General features: G+C 37.6%; 1 protein-coding gene across 3 annotated transcripts in view; it reads right to left on the bottom strand.

Moving 5' to 3' along the window:
• LOC106178655 (uncharacterized) overlaps positions 1-19806 on the bottom strand; it is a 48067-nt gene that overhangs the window by 2166 nt on the left and 26095 nt on the right. For all 3 annotated transcript variants that reach the window (XM_087013859.1, XM_013561931.3, XM_087013860.1), the window contains exons 2-4: positions 17283-17432; positions 3261-3369; positions 16-87 (exon numbers count right to left, since the gene is read on the bottom strand). In XM_087013859.1, coding sequence (XP_086869985.1) covers positions 16-87; positions 3261-3369; positions 17283-17405 — 304 coding nt within the window. In that variant the 5' untranslated portion in view covers positions 17406-17432. The remainder of the gene's footprint in view (positions 1-15; positions 88-3260; positions 3370-17282; positions 17433-19806) is intronic.

Genomic DNA, 19806 nt, shown 5'->3' with positions numbered 1-19806 from the left:
ACTAAGAAACCTGACCTAGGTTGAGCTTGTTCCCGTTGTGGTACCAATCCAAGGACTTCACTGTCCCCAGGACTTCACAGTACAGCTCTGAAAATAATGATAACACTTTGTTAGATGACAGTGACTGTGATAATGTAACAAGAACTAGGTGTAAACAAAAACATTTCAAAACTTGAGATGTAAAAGTGAGGTATCAGTGAAACCCCAGCCCTGCTAAATACAGGGCATGCCAAATAAACAAACCTACCTCAGCCAATCTCAATGGCTGGAAGATGAGGTTGTAAAAGCCCATATGAGGTTCTTCATAAACCCTTGCATACTGGAGAAGTTAATCACATTGTTCAGTTCACTTTCAATCCAAGTAAAATCCATTTTTGGAGCAGAGTCAGAGATGAGAATGAAGATAAACCAAGACCAGGTGAAGACGGCTCATCTCAATTCTGAGGAATGTTAAGAGGGGATATCTTTAGTAACTGAGGAACAGCAACTCTTGGCCCTGTACCAGTGACATGGGGCTTGGGGAACTGAGATATATCCTGGTGGAGGGAAATAACAAGTCTCTTAGTAATAAATGGTGAGGGCTGCTATACCTCAGGATATCAGTAATGTGCTAGTCTAACACACACACAAGCTCTCTCTCCCTCTTTCTCTCTCTCACACACAAACACACACACACACACACACACACAGGCTCTATCATATTCGTCCTCAAATATAAACAATCTCTCTCTCTCTCTCTCTCTCTCTCTCTCTCAAACACACCTACACACGCTTTTCTTTTTTTCCCTCTCTCTCTCACACACACACACAGACACACAAGCACATACCCTCTCTGTCTATCTCTCTATTTCACTTTCTCATACACAGATGCATGAGCACACACACACACAGACACATACACACACACTAATTGGTCTCCAATCCACAGTTGCCATCTCCCTCCCACACATCATCCCAGACACAAGACAAGCCAGATCATCAGTCAAGATCAGCCCGGAGCCAGTAACAGGTAGGAGACCACTTCAGATAGTCATCAGTCTTATTGCCTTGGCTTATCTGATGACCTTATACAAATGTTCCAGGAATTCTAGGAAACAGTTTTTTTTTTTTTTTTTGAGTTATCTCATTTATCCTGAACTTTCTCATCTTATTACTGAACTCTGTGTAGAGTTACTGTGTTCTTTCAATGCCAGACATTCCTACACCATGCTGTATTATACTCAGATCTCAGTACACTAGCTGCCTTGTCTCAACGGCACGTAGTAGACATATAACCAACAGGGAAAACCATACCATACCAGACTTGTTAATTAACATAGCCTGTAAAGTTCTAGGAAACTACAGATAATACTGCTTTCTTTTCTGTTTGAGATACTGAAACCCTCTCTGTTATACTATTTTTTTAGGGGGGGGGGGGGGCACAATATAACACCCAAAATTAATATCTGGATTTTTTGATCAATTCTGAAGACTCTCCTGTCTATAGACATGTCATATGTACTGGATATAACCTAGGTGTCCTGAAATAAGCTGGAGTATGGTATTGTAATGAAACAAATTTTTAACAATCGTTATCAAAGTAATTCCTATCATTATGGGCCATAAAGACCCCCATGGGAGCGTCCGGTAAATATTTGGGCGTTTGTAACAACTTATTGATTCATGTGACTGGAACCATTACCCTCGTCAGCACTGTGGCCAATAATTCTGGCGAGTTACACAACATGAGCAGGACGACCTTGCGGTACAGAAGTAACGTTCTGGTGCTAACAACGTCTTTACGAGCTTACCTATACCCCTTCCCCTTTCATAGGTGAGAACGATAAAATTATCTCCTTACACAGAGCCCACCTCACGCTGGGTGAAGATACCACGGAAGAGACACAGAGGATACTACTCGTTCGAGGTACCGATTGAGGGAGTTTCTACTCCCTCTGGCAGGTTCACTGGGGCGGTTGGTCGAATCTGATGGGACAAGGCTACGCTCGAGGCTCCGATTGAGAAAGTTTCTACTTTCTCTGGCAGGTTCACTGGGGCGGTTGATTGTTGGTTAGTTAGGAAGAGTGATACGTTGGCAGGAGTACCAACGACAGGGAAAATCTCCGTCAGATTCTCCCGACAGGCTTTGCGTAGCAAACGAAGGCCTGAGTTACGTTGGCTGGGGCACCAACGACGAGGGAAATATCTCCCGTGTAGAGTAGGCAGACCTTAGGCAGGAGGTCGATTAGGACAAGCGATACGTTGGCTAGGGGCACCAACGTTAAGGGATATATCAGTCAGATTATCCCGACAGGGTCAGCGTAGCTACGGGACCCTAGGTTACGGGCTAGGGGCACCAACGTTAAGGGATATATCAGTCAGATTATCCCGACAGGGTCAGCGTAGCTACGGGACCCTAGGTTACCGTCGGCAGGAATAATTCCGAAGTGAAGCCCACCAGTACCAGTACCAGTACGATGTTAACCGATGTCTATACCTCCTAGGATTATTGACTTTACCTAGTAGCACCCTGGATTATGCATTTTTATTAAACTCTTCATCATTATCATTTAAATTATATCTGGACACATTGAACTTTTTATTGCCTCCTTACAAACTTCGTTGGATTTAAATAAAACTGTTTATTGATAAAAAGAACTCTGTTTCTTGGGATTGAACTTTTATTAGCACGCTACCTTTGGACTCAAAAACCGCTACAGTATAATGACAAAGATGTACTGCAGCGATCTGTTGGTGAACTATCTCACAGGTGGTCTAGTTTCTGTATGCCATCTAGCACACTGTGAGCACATCCAGATACAATTCACTGACCAACTACTGCAATCCATGGCTGGGTCAAGCTGCTGGCTTAGTAAGAAAACTTTAACTGGTAAACATGAGAGCCCTGTCTTTATACAGACTGGAGTACAGAGTTAATGCCTCAAAAAGGCATCATAATTATGTCAATGGTGTACCTGGGAGAAGATAAGTTGTTTCCAATATCGACATAATCCTGATGGAATATTGCTGCTGTTCAATTAGTCTATCTAGAGGGTCCCATTGGGTATTTTCAATACCCGTGAGAGCCAATTTTACCCCCCCCCCTCCCTCCGAGATGTATGTAAAAGAAATGCTCATAAATGTAAGCTTAAAAATTCTGACCATCTTTCACAAGATGGCTTCATTCTGCCCCTGTAAAGATATTATTTCCTGTAAACTGTGATCACTAGTCCCTCCCCCACCCACCCAACATGGGACCCTGTATCTATTCTACTACTTACCCAGTGAAGACATGGGTTCCTTGCCCCAGTCCATGTACCTCTTGATGGCGTTCCTACACTTCCACAACATGGAGTCTGTGCGATACCACTTCAAGTACCGACTGATAGCCTGAAGAAAGAAAGAGATCAGTACGTAAATATGTATTCTCTACTGGCATCTTAATCATAAGTACAAACCAAAAATGATACAATGGCAAGTGAAGGATTATTATAATGAGAAAGTTCTGTGGACCTATTCATTTTTAACAAGACTTCAGTACAGGACAAATCTTTGAAAACCATTATAACTTTATCCAGACGTTATGAAGTTGTGCTTTTTTACTCATAAATCTGCTTGACTAGATGGATTTACATCACTCACCACCAAGTTGTCACATTAGTATAAACAAGACCACAATTGCAGTGAAATATTATTAAACTTCCATCCAGAGTTATTTATTCAAATCTTTTTAAAATCCAAAAATGAAATTTTACTAATTCGGTTCTCACTTCACTTTAAAATCAAGATTCAATAAAATAGTTTAAGAAGGTACATATAGTGAAATGAAAAACCTTAATCACAGGAGTTCAGAGGCAGATCCTGAGATATTTTTTGACAGACTTCAGAATTGTCTTTGTTGATCCATCCTCTATTTTTGATTGTCATGACAGAAAAAATTAGATGCTCGTCAAGGTAAAATTAAAAATTCTGTCTTCCAGAAGACCCAGAAGATGGCTTAATTCTGTCCACCCCTGGAAATGTTATGACCACCCTGAGTTACTGTTTGTACTGGACACTCAGTCACCTCTACTATTAACAAACCTAAAGGAAGCACCTGTTGGTTTGAGATAAGTTACCAGTGGTATTCAGGGTGAACCCTTCCAATGCTCTCAACATCTGCACTTAAAAAAAACTTCACAACAAATCAACTGGTTAAAAAAATGAATAAAAAAATGGAAAGAAAAAAGAACAGCACAAAAGTGCACCTTATAATGAGTGAACAACAGGCCTGTTTAGTGTTACCACAACTTGCACCCAGACTGGGAAGCAAACCTTCCCACCTTTTTTAACGAAAAAGACCAGATGTCCTCCGACAAACATCTTGTACTGAACCAGCAACACACCCCCATCCACCTGTTACCGTGGCGATATGGCATGACCGGATACCTTTTATCAGCGCTCCACAGATTGGAGAGAATTGGGTAATTTTACATCGAGCCACAGGTTAATTGGATATGCCATTTTCTAAGGAAAAAATCCTGAAGGCCTTGGGGGATAGCAGCAACCTTAGACATCTGATGACTGACCTTCTGACGCCAAACATGTCTTCCCTCTAACTGGTTACAAATTTCAGAAAGATGCACAGGGCGATTGCAACTTATACTGTAATTGCTTGCAAGCTGCAAAAAATATAATTGTTCACCATGATACAAATGTAAATCAAATTACATTTTCCAAATGGCAAGGTTCTGAAAATATTCTAAACTATTTGATTAAACCCAAAAGTTGTGAAGAAAAATAAGTTTAACTGAAGGAGAAAAGAGCCATAAGTTCCTTGTAAAGCTAACGGGCTGGGCGTAAGTGATCAGCTGAAATGGTAGGAGGCTGAGATGAGGTAAAAATAACACAAGAAAGAAATACAATTAAGATCAAAGGGAAAGTGAGGAAAGGCATACTTGGAGTCCTAGAGAGAGAAGAGAAGACTTCATGTAGCCACACTTGAAGATGGGGTCAGGAATGTGTAAGACATTGTCTTCTTGAGACCTAGTGATATCTGAGTAACATCAGAATTACTTCATACACCCTTTTCCTGCAGTTATATAATATAGATAATAACAATAATTTTTAATACTTTTGCACCAGACTGAGCTGAAGAAAATGCACAGAGATGTCTCGAAAAATAATACATCCAAATACATACTAAACATGTCTATCAGTTACACAAATTTAAAAATTATCTCACTCTATTGTCCTGCTCGGAGAAGAAAGACACAAACACTTCAATAAATAACAGCTCCTTAAAATAAAAAGAATTTCATAATAATAAAACCACTTTACTACATCACATGCACACAGCAGGCAGACTGACGTAAAGACAAGGCAACCCTCTTAGAATTGTTTGTTATTTCACTTCAGAAATAATTATACAATTGTTGTTGAAATCTCTATTTCAACAAATGTCATACTTGCTAAGTGGAAGAACAAGCCAGAAAGCCAGTACATTCTCTCCCTGTCTTTGTCATCATAGGACAGGGACATATTTGACATGGGACTCAGCCAAGATGAAATGCAGACATTTAACAGTAATTGGTAATTTTCTGTGCTATAATACATTCATTGTAAATAACTCCACAGAATATAATAATAATAATAATAATTATTATTATTATTATAATAAAAAACTCTATTTAAAGAGGGTAAAACATGTTTTAAAACTGCACTTATCTTACTCATGACGGTGTGGAAAAAAGTGAATGAATTTTTTGGGAAATCATTTTTGGCAACAATGGTATATTAGTGGTTTAAGTTAGAGCACAGAGAGATTGTGGCAAACCAATCAGCTTTATAGAACAAATTAGATCATTAAGTATCCAGTACATGGTTAATGAATAATGACAAAATTAATTGTAAGTCTGGAGATGGTCTCTCAGTGGTTTAAAAAAGAAATGAAAATCACAAAAAAAAAAAAAAAAAATCCAATTTTATAAATCTTTTAAATCTCCTAAATTACAATAAGCATGATCACTTGGGAAGTAAGTGGTTATATTACTAGCACTCAGTTTCGCTAGAGCACCTCCCACTCAGTATACAGTACATTATATGTTGGAGCTGCCAATTTGCCAAAGCAACTTTATGCTGACTTAATTCAGACACCTGAACATATTCCACATATTTCTTCTCTATGAATTAACTTTATTCTAATTGTAAATAGACAATGTATATTCCCTTCAGAACTTTGCATTCGTCACTGCTGAGACACCCTCCCTGCTGTCTGCCTTCACTGATCTCCCAACCACACTGCAGCTACCAATCAGTTCTTAAACCCTATCAACTTAACATGCACAGGAGGATGGACATGATTTATTCATTTTCTGAGATTCCTGGGGATATTTTCCTGGATTTTCCTCCCTAGTTTTGATAACTAAACATGACCACCCAGACAGATGTACATGTAACAGTCAGACACACTTGAGTGAAACGTCAGTCAGAGAGGCTGGAAAGTGGGGAGAGAGGCTGGAAAGGGAGAGGAGAGGCTGGAAAGGGGGGAAGCTGGTGGAAAATATGCCCTTCAGACTTTATAATGTAATTTAAATTAATTCATTAAAGAGCCCTTTAGCTGTAAGAGTTTACAGAAAATTTGTGTTGTCTATTTCCTTATACAAACATGAAGTGTCAAAACCAAGTTTTTTTGCTTGTACAAACTTCTGACTATCTTTTTACTATACTTTGTGATGGCCATGTTTTTTAATTACTGGGGATTTTGTATGTTCTCTAAGATGATTCCTCTATGTTAAGAAAATATAAAAAGACAAATAGACAGTAAAGCAATATGTCATATAGCCAGCAGCAACTGTGTATTCCAATAGAACAGTCTCTGAAATTAAGTGCGGCTTTATTTTCTTAAGACCAAGTTTCACTAAAAGTTTTTTTTTACTTTGGCTTTTTAACTCTAAAAATAATCTTCAAAAGAGGTTACCGATCTGTAACTAATCTAATTAGTGATCACAAAAAGAAAACCACAGAATGGTGATAAACACTACAATGGCTGCTACTTGGCAGGTGCAAAATGTCATGTTACTAGGAGACATATTATGCCTGCCAAAATGCAGTTTTATCCATCAGTTAACTGGAGGGGGGGGGGTCTTTACTGCACAAATTTAATACACTGCCACAACTGACACAATTGCACACCCTACACAATGTCACACCTAACACACCGTCACATTTTAAATCAGATATGTAGACAGAGTGCCAGCTATGAAGGAAAACCTGTGAATTTCCCTGTTAAAAAGCAGTGTACTAAAGGGTAACAGTTTTTCACATAAAAGGAATAAACACAGCATAAAAGGACAGTCCCTGCTCTGTGGCATAACACTAAGGATACCTAGAGAAATGCCACACCTCAAATCAGAGGAAGTTATACCACACAACATAGTGACTAACACAGGGGCGGATCCAGAGATATTTTCTGACAGTCTTTTAAATTATCAAGCTTTGTTGATTCATCCTCCATTTCTGACCATCTTTCATCAGAAAAATTAGATGCCCTTCAATGCAAATTCTGACTGTCGTCCAGAAGACCCAGAAGAATTCTGACTATCAACCAGAGAACGGCCTCAATCCGCCCTAGCTTGCACTAATCTGCATGTGCACATTTTACACATATCTGACTGCACACGGCTCTTGTGTTCTTTGTATTGTTTTCTGGTGTTCTTCCAATGTTCATACCACAGTAAACAACAGCTCCTCACATTTTGAGATCTTTTCCGTTGGCAGCCGTGCCAAAGCATGCATACTTCTCCCTCGGTAAACAGCCTTCTGGGAGCTCGAAACACAGAAACATTAGTGCTGCAGCTGATGAGAGGCCACCACTTACCGCCATGACGGGTCATCTTCAAAGCTGTCTGCTAATGGAGACGTTAACACACATACAGTGTTCTTAGAGAGAAACAGGTGTATTTGGCAGACAATGTTTATTTGCCACAAGTACTACAAGAGACTTCTTACTGGGGTTCTTATAACTTTTTTCACAGGTACTTCTGATGAGGTATTACCTGCTACTTGTGTTACGGAAACTCCCTTCCTCATCACTGTATGTTATGCAATGAGTAGGACCAGCTACTGCAAATGTTATCTCAACAAATATTTGAACATTACCGCATGTTACAAGTTATAAATAGTAGAGGAAATTGTAAACTAAATTTGTCTCACATGGAAATGTGTTTGCTATAAAACAGAGCAGGGTAATTTGACAGGTGCTGCTTCATCAGAGGGTTGACAAAGTTACACCTCTAAAGATGTGCACATCTGCTTTTTATCAGGTGCTTGGGTCATAAAATTTTAGACCCAAGAAAAAGTTTTAAAAAATGTGCAGAATGGACATCACCAGTTACAGCAAAGACAAACACACCAATCAGCATGCTGAATATCAAAAGTTTTGGTCTGACCATGTTTGGGGAGTGTTTGTGGATAACTTCACAACATGCCTACTAGTGACATACTTGGGTAATCTCACACCCAACTTAAGCTATGATGTAGCAACATTTCCGCCAAAACAGAAACACGCCTTTATCTGGGTATTTTCTAAATTTAAAAAACAAAATAAAACTTTCCACTGGGTCTTTCTTAATTCTGTGTGCAAATGTCTGAAATAATTGTGACACCCCCCCCCCCCCCCCCCCTCTCAAAAAAAAAAAAGTCGAGTCATGCAGTTATGACATAATGATGTTGGGCTTAACAAGTATTTGTAGTTTTGTAGACTGCAATAAATGGTAAAAAATCTGGTAAAGTTAATCCACATGAACTGCCAAGACCCCCAAAACAGAATTTTATACTTTGATTTAATACCATCTCCATCCAAAAGAAGGGTGCATATGTGCAGGTTGGGAGAGAGGGAAAAATTTACTTTCCAAAAATTAGATTTTTTAACATTGACATAAGCCTGAGTGGAGGTCTATGTGATCTCCAGTACACACGCCAGTACAGTAGTGGTTCTGTGAAAGCCATACCAGCAGACCTTTACCTTACGTGTCAGCACTCTCACACCACGCTTTCTATTACATGTTATTATTTCTGATGAGTTAATATGCCGCAATGAAATGAAGAAAATGAGGCATAATCGCTTTGACGGGCGGCGTGTCAGGAAATCGCATACAAGGGTCACTACGGTCGCATGAGAGTGCCAGCCTAAATTATTTATTTACAATAAAAAGGATGCAATGCTCTATTTGCTGGACTACCTGATATTAAGTTAATTTTGTTAAGTATTACAAAGCCTGGCCAGGGTGAGAGATTAAGTGAAGACCATTCATCACACTTAACACGAAGGTGGTAGATGTATTTTGGGAAATTAATTGCCTAAAAGAGTGAGATATCAGAAGAATGTACTGCTAGAGGAAGACCCCCCTACCCCAGTCAAATGCAATTCTACTCTACATCCAAAACAGCAAATTCTTAACAAATTATAGGTAAAATATTTGTGGCTTATCTTTTTTCTTTTTTTTTTCTTCAAAATGTTGTATAACTAGAATCTTTTAGACTGTGGGGAGCCTAAAATCTGTTCCTTTTCCCACCATATTCCACTTCTCCATGGAGGAATTTTCTGAGGAATGCTGGGATCCCGAAGCACTCCACTCCCCCAGACATGCTCCTCCAACAGGACTCTTGAACAGGTCAGATAAGGAACACCTTCACCATGAAAATGTCACAGTACTTCACCCTCACACTCAGCATCAGGTGGTAAACACTGTAACTGAACTTAATCAGGCACTTGATATTACCTCATTCTGACTGGAAAGAGCTATTCAAGCTGCTCTGGTAGTTGAGCTGTGTCTCTTTTTATTTTCAGATTGGTACATCTTTTTAGTAACAAATGTATAAAAAACATTTACTGTTGTGATACTAGCATTCTTATTCCATAAAACCAACTTTGAACAGATTTTTTACACCATACTTTTCTTTGTATACCCAATATCACTTCCCCTGTACCAGCTAGTTTATTCACCCATTATGACTGCCTAATCCAAAGTGATTCTATTCATGAAAAAAATAATCATGGCAACTTTAAATATGGAAATTTTACCATTTCAAAGTTGACTGAGATTAAGCATTGTGATGTATCAAACTAACAGAACTGAAGTTAGGAAATCTTACTTAATTGTTACCTCTGAATCAGCCACTTCAAATTAAGCTAATCTTATCTCTTATACCTATTAAAATCACTTAATCATTCTCCTTCATCTTAAAATGTCTTATAAACAGCTACAATTATAACAATAACAACTAAAAAGGCCACATTTATGATACAAAAGGTTGGCTATGAGCAGCCTCCAGGTACTGATGAGGTATGAGAGTACAGGAATAGCTCAGTTAGTTTTCTCCAGGAATTTTCTGTAGGAAGGTAGACAGCAGACCACCAAGTACACAAGACAAGTACTACCATGCCTTCTCTCCCACATATGTCTATGTACTTACACAAACATATATATCTTAGACAGCAGAGAGTGGAAAACAAGTTTTCTTTACCCTGTAAACATGAACATTTGAGAGATGGAAGACAGGTAGACATGACAGGACCTCCTGGATTTTCTTTATTTTAAAAAGACAAAATATGAGAGGCATTTGCACACATACAGCTATTATTGTTTTCTATACATGTAGGTATCAAAATGAGATCAATTCATGCATGCTTCATAAGCTTCATATACGAGCATTTAAATAAAAAACCAAATATACAAGTTCATTGAAATTAACAAGAACATTTTTAGATTTATTCTGTGAGCACCTGGCACTAATTGCCTATACCCTGTAGTGATCAAACTGATGACCAACTGGACAATATGAACATATACAAATGCTGAACATACAACTAAAAACAGGACTCTTTTAATTTTGAACTTAGTCTTATAATCCGTCAGTTCCCCACTCTTAACACAAGAAGTAATAAAAAAACTTACTTTAAAATGGGGTTAAAGATCATCATTTTGTCAAATAATCTGAATATGGTACACCACTGATTCAGAAAAAAATTGTTACAATTTTTAAGAAAATCAATTCTTTTGCTACAGGTGTACATATTAGACATTTAATTAGCACAAAACATAAAATGCCACCAGTGAACTTGGCAATGCTTGCATTAGGCTGGACAATTTATTGATACTTGTGGTCAGCCTTATGGCCAGCATTGTGGTCAGGGTTGGGATGTTGTTGAGATATTTCAAAACTGCAGTCAGCATCAAACTGCTGGGCAAACAAACAACAGGTTCACACATTTGCTGGGATCAATCTGCAGAAGTCATTCCTTCTTTTTTAACATTTACCACATTTTTCTCAGGGTAAAAAAAAAACTCGGCTTTATTTGACTTTTTTTATTAAGCTTTTGTAAGAGTGCAGTTTGGAGTGTATATCTTTTCTACAGAGATTTCTAAGGCAGATGTCTTCATAAATCAAATGTGCACATTCATTTTATAAATCAATCAACCAGTACTTGTATTTTATCAAATATAGATGTTGAAAAAAAAACAAACAAAAACAAAAACATCAGTTGAGTTTTCATCAGATATGTTTATCATTTCTCCATAAAACAAAATAGCAAAAATACATATGACATGATATCATCCACAAGTAGCAGCTAAAGCCTGTTTCCCCAATACTAACACTTACGCCCCACCAGGCAGGAGAGATGGAAATGAGCAATTGAATGCAATTAGTTTCAACCATAAGTTATCTGTAAACCAGAGAGCAGCATGCAGCTTTCAAATTAGAGTTGAAACCAAGTAAAAAGATAGAGAAGTCAGGATGAATATGTCTGCTAATTTCTTCCTGTAAACAGGGGCTTGAGGACATGAAACCCTGCCTAACCTGTCACACTTGTATCCACTATCACACCTGTATCACCTGTCATATCTGCTTCTTTTGCAATGATAGACAAACCAGAAATCAAATAAAATCCAAACTGGCAAAAAAAACTTACTTGAAAGTTTTCATATGTGGTCAAGTAACAGAAGCTGGAGAAAAAATAAACTTGTGCAGGGAAATTCAAGCCAATGTTTTCATCTCCAGTCACAGACATTTTGTAATTCAGAACCAATAACAGCAGAAAGTTCACCAGATCCTTGTCACAATAACAGTTCTCACATGTGAAAGTGTGAGATAGTTCACCTAGCTACCAGTACTGTTCTAGTGCAGTAGTAATATAACAAAAAAGAACACATTTGTGGAAAAGGGAGAAATTTTAATTTTTATCTTTGGTCTTTAGTCTTGTATTTTTTTCTTTTTTGTTATCTTTTTTTCTACATAACTAAGCTTCAGTTTAGCTCTTATTACTGTATACCTGGCTATTTCTTCTTAAATTTCAAAATATTTTTATTTTCTTTTTATAGGATAATATCTTTGATAATTAGAAGGTGGCTGGTTTCATGGTGATAAATTTATGGTACTTCCCAATAAATTTAACAATCATTAAATACTGCATACTTTGCTTGTAATATTAAAAAAAGTAATGCATCCTGTAATGTTCTGATTTGACAGTAATTTCAATATTAATATTTTAGTAACTGTCAGTGAATAAAAAATAAATGACTAAAGCTAAGAAACTTAATGTGACATGTTATCAATTTAAGTACTATGAATAAACAGCCACTCAGAATTAAATCAAATTTCTTAAATTAAGTTAATTCTGTAATGAAATTACCACGAACAATTAGATAAAATAGCTGAAAAAAGACAGCAAGTATTGGGCTGTTTATAATGAGAGCCGACAGAAAAATATGAGATTAAGTCAACCCTTAATTAAAAACATTGATCATAAAATCATGTTTGATACATGTTCAGAGTAGATATCTACAGGACTATCAGACCAGAGTTGACATTTGATCTCGAAGATAAATCCCCAATCATAATCTGTTCAACTGGATTATAATCCTTCTCTTCAATCAATTCACTCCCTTGCCTTCAGAGTTACCTACATTACCTGTTATCTGGCTGCCTTTCCCCAATCATTATTGCCAGATTACATGTCTGATCCTGGTTATTTGAAGACAAAATCTATTGAAATGCCATAACAGACCTCAAACACAGTCTACAGGGTGACATAATCAAGGACTATCTGATGAGGCAGTCAACACTTACCAAGACCAGTTGATTTTATTTTAATGTTCTTAACTTTTTAAAGTTTAGATACTTAAAGGTATTTACATTTAATGTGGGCACTTAACACTGCTTAGCTTGAAGTAGACTTACAGAAAGGAAAGCATACCCTTTAAGTGCCTTGCAGGTATTTTTCACACTATATTTAACTTTGAAAAATCATTTCTATTCTCCCTCTTTTCAGACAAAAATCATCAAAGCAATCTGACTTTGGTGAGTCCTGAAAAAAGGTTTTATCACCATATTTCCAGGACAACTGCTGCAGATGTACACATATATAAATCATTGTGTCATGGTCAGAAAGCCAACTCACTGGTCAGAGGGTTTCACCTGTCTAATTTTTTTTCTTCTAAACAGCAAATAAAATGGTCTGCAGGGGCACATTTAGGATTATTTGTAGGGGGGGCTGCAGATGAGAATAATTATGGTATTTCAGAGGGTGAACGATGTCATTTGGTACGGTTTAGAACTAAAGTTCAGCTAGTCAAAATTCTAATTTTGAGAGGGGACCAGAAATTGAAGGGGGGGGGGGGCTGGGGGCAGGAACCCCTGACACCCGCCCTCATTCTGCCACTGGTTACTGGACCAATCCCAGACAGCCTCAGTGATCTGGCCCACGTCTGGCCCAGATCTGGCAACGTCTGGCAATGTCTGGCAAAAGGTATGGCTTGCCACATGTGGGCCAGATGTGGCAATGTTTGGGCCAGATCTGGCCCAGACATTGCCACATCTGGCCCAGTCCACATTTGCTCATATGGCCAGATGTCGGCCCAGATCTGGCAATATCTGGCAAATGTATGGCATGCCAGATGTGGGCCAGATATGGGCCAGATCATATTCAAATGGGCCAGATTAGGGCCAGACATGGACCACATATGGCCCAGATTGTTTTTTTTTATTATTTCACATTTGCTCATGTGGCCAGATCTGGCCCAGATCTGGCAATATCTGGCAAAGGTATGGCATGCCGGATGTGGGCCAGATTAGGGCCGGACATGGACCACATATGGCCCAGATTGTTTTTTTTTTTTTCTTTTTTTAATTATTTTTAATTATTCAATAAGATAACTATAAAAAAAGACATACAAGATTCAAGATTCAAGTATTTATTCTGTGCTAAAAGCCTAAACAAAATTATTACACATTATATAACCTTGCTGGCAACTAACATGCAACAAATTAAGGGCCACTCCTTGTCTTTTTGTACAAAACAATTTGTATGTTTGAAAAAAAAAAAAAAAAAAAAAAACACACTGCAAAAAGGCAAATATACAGACACTTAACAGGAGGAAATGTCACTTACATACATGTAAAGAAAACAGTTATAACAACAATTTTTTTTTCAACACAAAGCTGCTCATCGAATCTGAATTAACACAAATTACAAAAATTGTAATTAATTATGCATGTACATGGGGGGGGGGGGATTAGAGGGGGAAATATTTTTGCACACCTCAACCTAAATAATATTATACATTGTCATTTTTAAACTAATTCAAACATATCATTAATAATAATAATCACTAATGAATATAGTTTTGTAATGAATAAATCTTGAATAATGAATGAAAAAACATTCTTTTTTAGATGATGGAGAGTTAAAACAAAATTATAAATAACCATGCAGTAACTGTTTCAATTCAACTTGCATGCTGGCTACAGTACTGTACATACATGTAAATTCTGAAAAAAAAATATGTATACTCCAGCACAGATATAGATGTACAATTAAAAGAGAATTACATGTGCACAAAAACAAACCCCAGTATCAATGCTTTTGAATTAAATCACATCACGAATCAAATCACTCAATGAATTGAACCAGTTTGCAATGCTTGCGCTTTTTTCAAATCCATAACACTAAGAAATGATACACCCACCTCCTTGACAAGCTTATAATTATTAAAGGAATCAACAATGGAACAAGTAACTCTACCAAGTTAACAAAAGTTCATTCAAATGTCAAGTCCAAACACAACATCCCTTCCTTTCTTGGAGAGAAACGGTCCTTTCAAAACATGTTAATTGACAGTTCAGTCTTTAAAATGTCTTTTCAAACATTTGCAGAATAGCATATGAACTCCAACTTTTATTCCTTAAACCACACTGAAAATTCTCAAAACTAATCAACTCATATCAAATCCCATGTCCTTTCACTACTACTGGTCTCTTCCTTTGCTTGCCTTTACGTCATATTCAAATGTTCCCTTCACTTTTAAAGGTTTCTCAGACGTGTACATGAATAATACTGTTTGTTTTCTGGTCCTCCACAAGAGCCACATTTATTTTTCTTGGATTTCAGCATTCTCCATGTATTTTCATCAATGATATTACAATATGCACCTGAATCTGGTAATACACTGAGATTAACACCTCCTCTATTTCCTCCATGTCTTCTGTGCATTGGTTCCCACACCAAATGTATATGCACTCCTGGATTTTCATGTTCAAAGCTGTCATTTACATGAATAATAGTTTCAGTTTTGCAGAGTTTTGCAAAGTGATCCAACGTTCCATGTTTTCTCAGTCAGGGAGTTTCTACTTCGTTTTTCATGTCTAAACTCGTAATGTTTAGACTGGCTTGGTTTGTCAAATGACTTCAGTTTCATCATACTCAGTTTCTGGTGTTCCAATTTCATTCAAAGCGTTAACTGTCTTATGTATATTCATGTTTCTAACCTGTGTTTGGGAGAGTCCTGAAAATATCTTGTAAGTTGTACACCTGTCCCTGCTGAATACAACATAAGCGCGCGTCTCCTTTGTCATGTATTTTTAATTTTCTATCTTTGTTCATTATTCATGCCGTTCGTTGGTTTTGAAAAGATCAATCTTTTTCCGTCAGCGAAAAGTTTAAACTGTCTAGCCATCGCGTCGAGCGTGACCCAATGTCTCCGGACTTCTGTACGGTTCGAATTCCGTAATTTCACATTTTTTCTCCATTTTTTTCAAAGAAACTTGACTCACAGTTTTGCACTAGTGTTTATCCTCGTCGCCAGTGTTGATGCCTTCGAAATAAATCGCACCACGAATCAAATCACTCAACGAAATTGTATCAGTTTGATACGCTTGTGCTTTTTTCATATCCATAACTCTAAGAAACGCTACATCCGGGTCCTTGACCGGCTTAGCATAAAAAGCGGAATCTTACAACAGCGGAACGAGTAGTCCAAAAAAGTTTTAGATCAGTGAATTCATTCAAATGTCAAGTCAAATTAAACAAATAGCACACTTATGAGGGGACTTTGAAGAAAAAAGCATTCAGCTCACTGGTCAATAAAAAATAAATAAATAGAAAATAAAAATTGAAAATGAAAGTACCATATCTGGCCCAAGTCTGGGCAGCATCTGGCAAAATGTGGCGTAAATGCCAGACTTTGCCAGACTTGGCCCAGATCTGGCAAGTGTCTGGCAAAATGTGGCATAAATGCCAGACTTTGCCAGACTTGGCCCAGATCTGGCAAGTGTCTGGCAAAATCTGGCCCAGATATTGCCAGACGTTGCCAGATCTGGGCCAGACGTGGGCCAGATTATTGAGGCTGTCTGGGATACTGGTAGTTGTCCACAGTATGTTTAATGTTTTTGGAAAATGGAGATCTTCCAAGCCACCCTGTTAATTATTGGTTTTGGTAATGCTGTTAATATCACTTCACTACAATATTGTACCAGTACAATGCTCCTCAAAGGTGATATTTGGGCCAAGAATACTTGTTCAGAATTCAGATCCTTAAACATTAAATTGTGAAATTGTGATTCCAGAGAGTTTTCTTTAAATTGTCAGTAAGTTATTGTTATAAATATTTGTTCTTTGATATACTTATTATCATTGAGTGCTCAGCGACTTCTACAATGATTACAACAATCAAGAAAGATGGTTATGTACAAGTAAAAAAAAAGAATACCTTTGATGTAGAAGCAGCATACCCAACAAGATGTAATCAGAAAGGAAATAAATGCTTGTAACTTCCACACTTAGATTTTTTTCACTTTTATCACTTAACATCTCTGATTTTTATGAGAGCACTACAATGGTTGTAGCAGTACTGAGAAACCCAATCACATAAATCATTTTGTCTTCTGTATTTATACGATATATACCCAACAAACATGCTTTAATGGATGTCGTACAGGTATCAATTTAATGCTTCAGTGATGAAGAGCTCTGGATAACAACTTACCCTGTCACTCTTGAAGTTCTTCCATCGTTTGAAGAGATTTCGCCTGCGTTTTCTGCTGTCTGCACACCCAATGATGAGTACACTCAGCACGAGAAAGATGACGAAACTTCGTGACAACTTCATGTTGTCACTTTAACTCATTGACACGAGCTGGAAAAAATAAATAAATAAATACAATTATTGTTAATCATCAAAATATATATATTACCAAGGCTTTTTATTAAATCAATTTTTAAACAGGCTAACAGTGGCATATATAAAATTCCCCAATTTTAAAATAAGATATTATTACTTTGGTAACAGAAAATATGAATTTTTTTTTCATTCAAACTGAGAAAACAGTTTTTAGACTAAAACAAAACATGCTTGTCTGATGCCAGTTACGTTACTGTGAAAATACATAACTGTTCAATTACACCAATATCTGGAAGCTGAAAATACATAACTGTTCAATTACACCAATATCTGGAAGCTGAAAATAATCCTGAACAACTTGAGTGGCATTACAGCCAAGATTTGCTACCCAAATGTCAAAAGATTCATTAGTTCAAAGGTGCATTGTTTCTGAAACTTCAGAGGTCTCAGAGTTAATTAAAAATAACATTTTATAACAAAAAGTTGCTGCGAGCCATTCCTGTTCACCATATTTGCTATTTTACCATCAGCGAGTAAAACCTTCACACCTACCAAGTATAGCTGGGAACACACCTGCTTCCATCAAAATAAGATGCTGATCTTTTGATATTGGTTCAGCAGTTCAGCAGGTTGAGTGCATTAACTCATGCAGTGACTTGGGTGACAGCAACTGTCTTACAGGGCCTGATTGAGCAGACATGATACCTGAACGATTTGACCTCTTTGTGGATTATATACAACTTAATTTGAGCAGAATGCTGTCATACACTCTCAGTTTCTGTGCAGAGTGTAGTCTTAAAAGATACCCCACCTTTATCTTAGACCCCATTTCCAGAGATTAGATCGATCTACTTTAGATCTACCTAACTCCCTGGGGGTTCACGCTAAATAGCTGTCAGCCAAGCGGGCACGAAAGTTAATTACCCCCTTACAGCTTGTAGTAGGCGGGACGGACATTTAAGTCGGATTATCTGACAGTAATCTAGTGAGACTCCCCGCGGGGATAGATCGATCTAAAAGCTCTGGGAATACAGCCTTAGTTCACTGAATTGATATTAAATCTATTTTGTTGACATTTGGGTTAACACTGTCAAAGCCAAACCAGTTCTGGTTTCATTCTAAATCTGAACTACTTAATGCTGTTTAAAGTTCCTCCAGGAAATGTTTCATCAGCATCAGTCCAGGAAATTGGCAGTAAACTTGTACAACCAGATCTGGCAGAATTCTCACTTATTTGTCAAATTGACTTCCCTCAGTGTGAACAAACTAGGTACAAACAGCGTGAACCCCAGATTCCACAGCCCTGCATATTTGTAGTTGCAATCTTACTTTTCACATTTTTCATCCGTAGCTCCTGGCATTGGAATTAAATGTAGCCTCACCCCAGGGGTCCATCTCAGAAACATTTCCTAGAATTTATTCCTCTGAATGTCAACCACTGTTAGCGGCAGATCCTGGCTCATGCTGAGAAAATCAGTGGAAAAAGATTGCCGTGAAATTGCACACAGGGTTTACCTCAGTTTATGCCAATAACTTGCAGAGTGTTCACGTTAATAGTAAAACCATGTGGCTGAGCCTGGGGACTGGAGGCTTGTTATTGGAGTTTTATTTCATCCATTTAATTTTTAGTATCAAAATGAGTGTTAATTTATTAAGTGAAGAATCTCTCTCCCCCCCTTCCCCCACACACATGCATGCATGTACTCACACACACACACAAGCACGCATGTACTCACACACACACACACATGCACTCACACACACACATGCACACATGTACTCACACACACACACACATGCACACATGTACTCACACACACACACACACACACACACACACACACACACATGCACACATGCAATCACTCATACATACAGTACTCACACATGCATGCAGGCCGGCACACACATGCACATTTTTAACAAGTTCTGCTCGCAGTTTTAAATTAACCCACATGAATAATTTAAACAAGTTTAAAAAAAAAAGCTGAAATAATTAAAAAATTCAGCCATTACCACATTTTTTAAAAATCTGAAATGAGAATTTGTAATGTCTTTTGAATCTTGCTGTGCCTAGCTAGCATCCAAAGTCTAAGTGCACCAACACCATGCAATCATACACAAAGCAAAGGGGAAAAAAGCAAATCATCCAAAAGCTAAAAATACTACACCTCACAACAATAAAACTCGAGACCACCCATGTTGTTCAATAAATAAAAAACCATTGCCACGTTTTGTAAATATCCTTACTATTGTTTCCAACATCTGCCTTCTTTTACATCTTTTGTATTTTAAGAGATATTTGATTGGTTCTGACTTCAGTTAAAGATTTCTAAACATGGCAGAATGGCGCAGGACGCAGTAGGCTGCGCGGGATGTTTAGGAAGCT

The sequence above is a fragment of the Lingula anatina genome, chromosome 5, assembly GCF_051362555.1.
Source record: "Lingula anatina isolate TDL-2025a chromosome 5, LinAna3.0, whole genome shotgun sequence".
Taxonomy (NCBI): Eukaryota; Metazoa; Brachiopoda; class Lingulata; order Lingulida; family Lingulidae; genus Lingula; species Lingula anatina.
The sequence above is the reverse complement of the archived record's forward strand: the minus strand, read 5'-3'. Positions and strand labels throughout refer to the sequence as shown.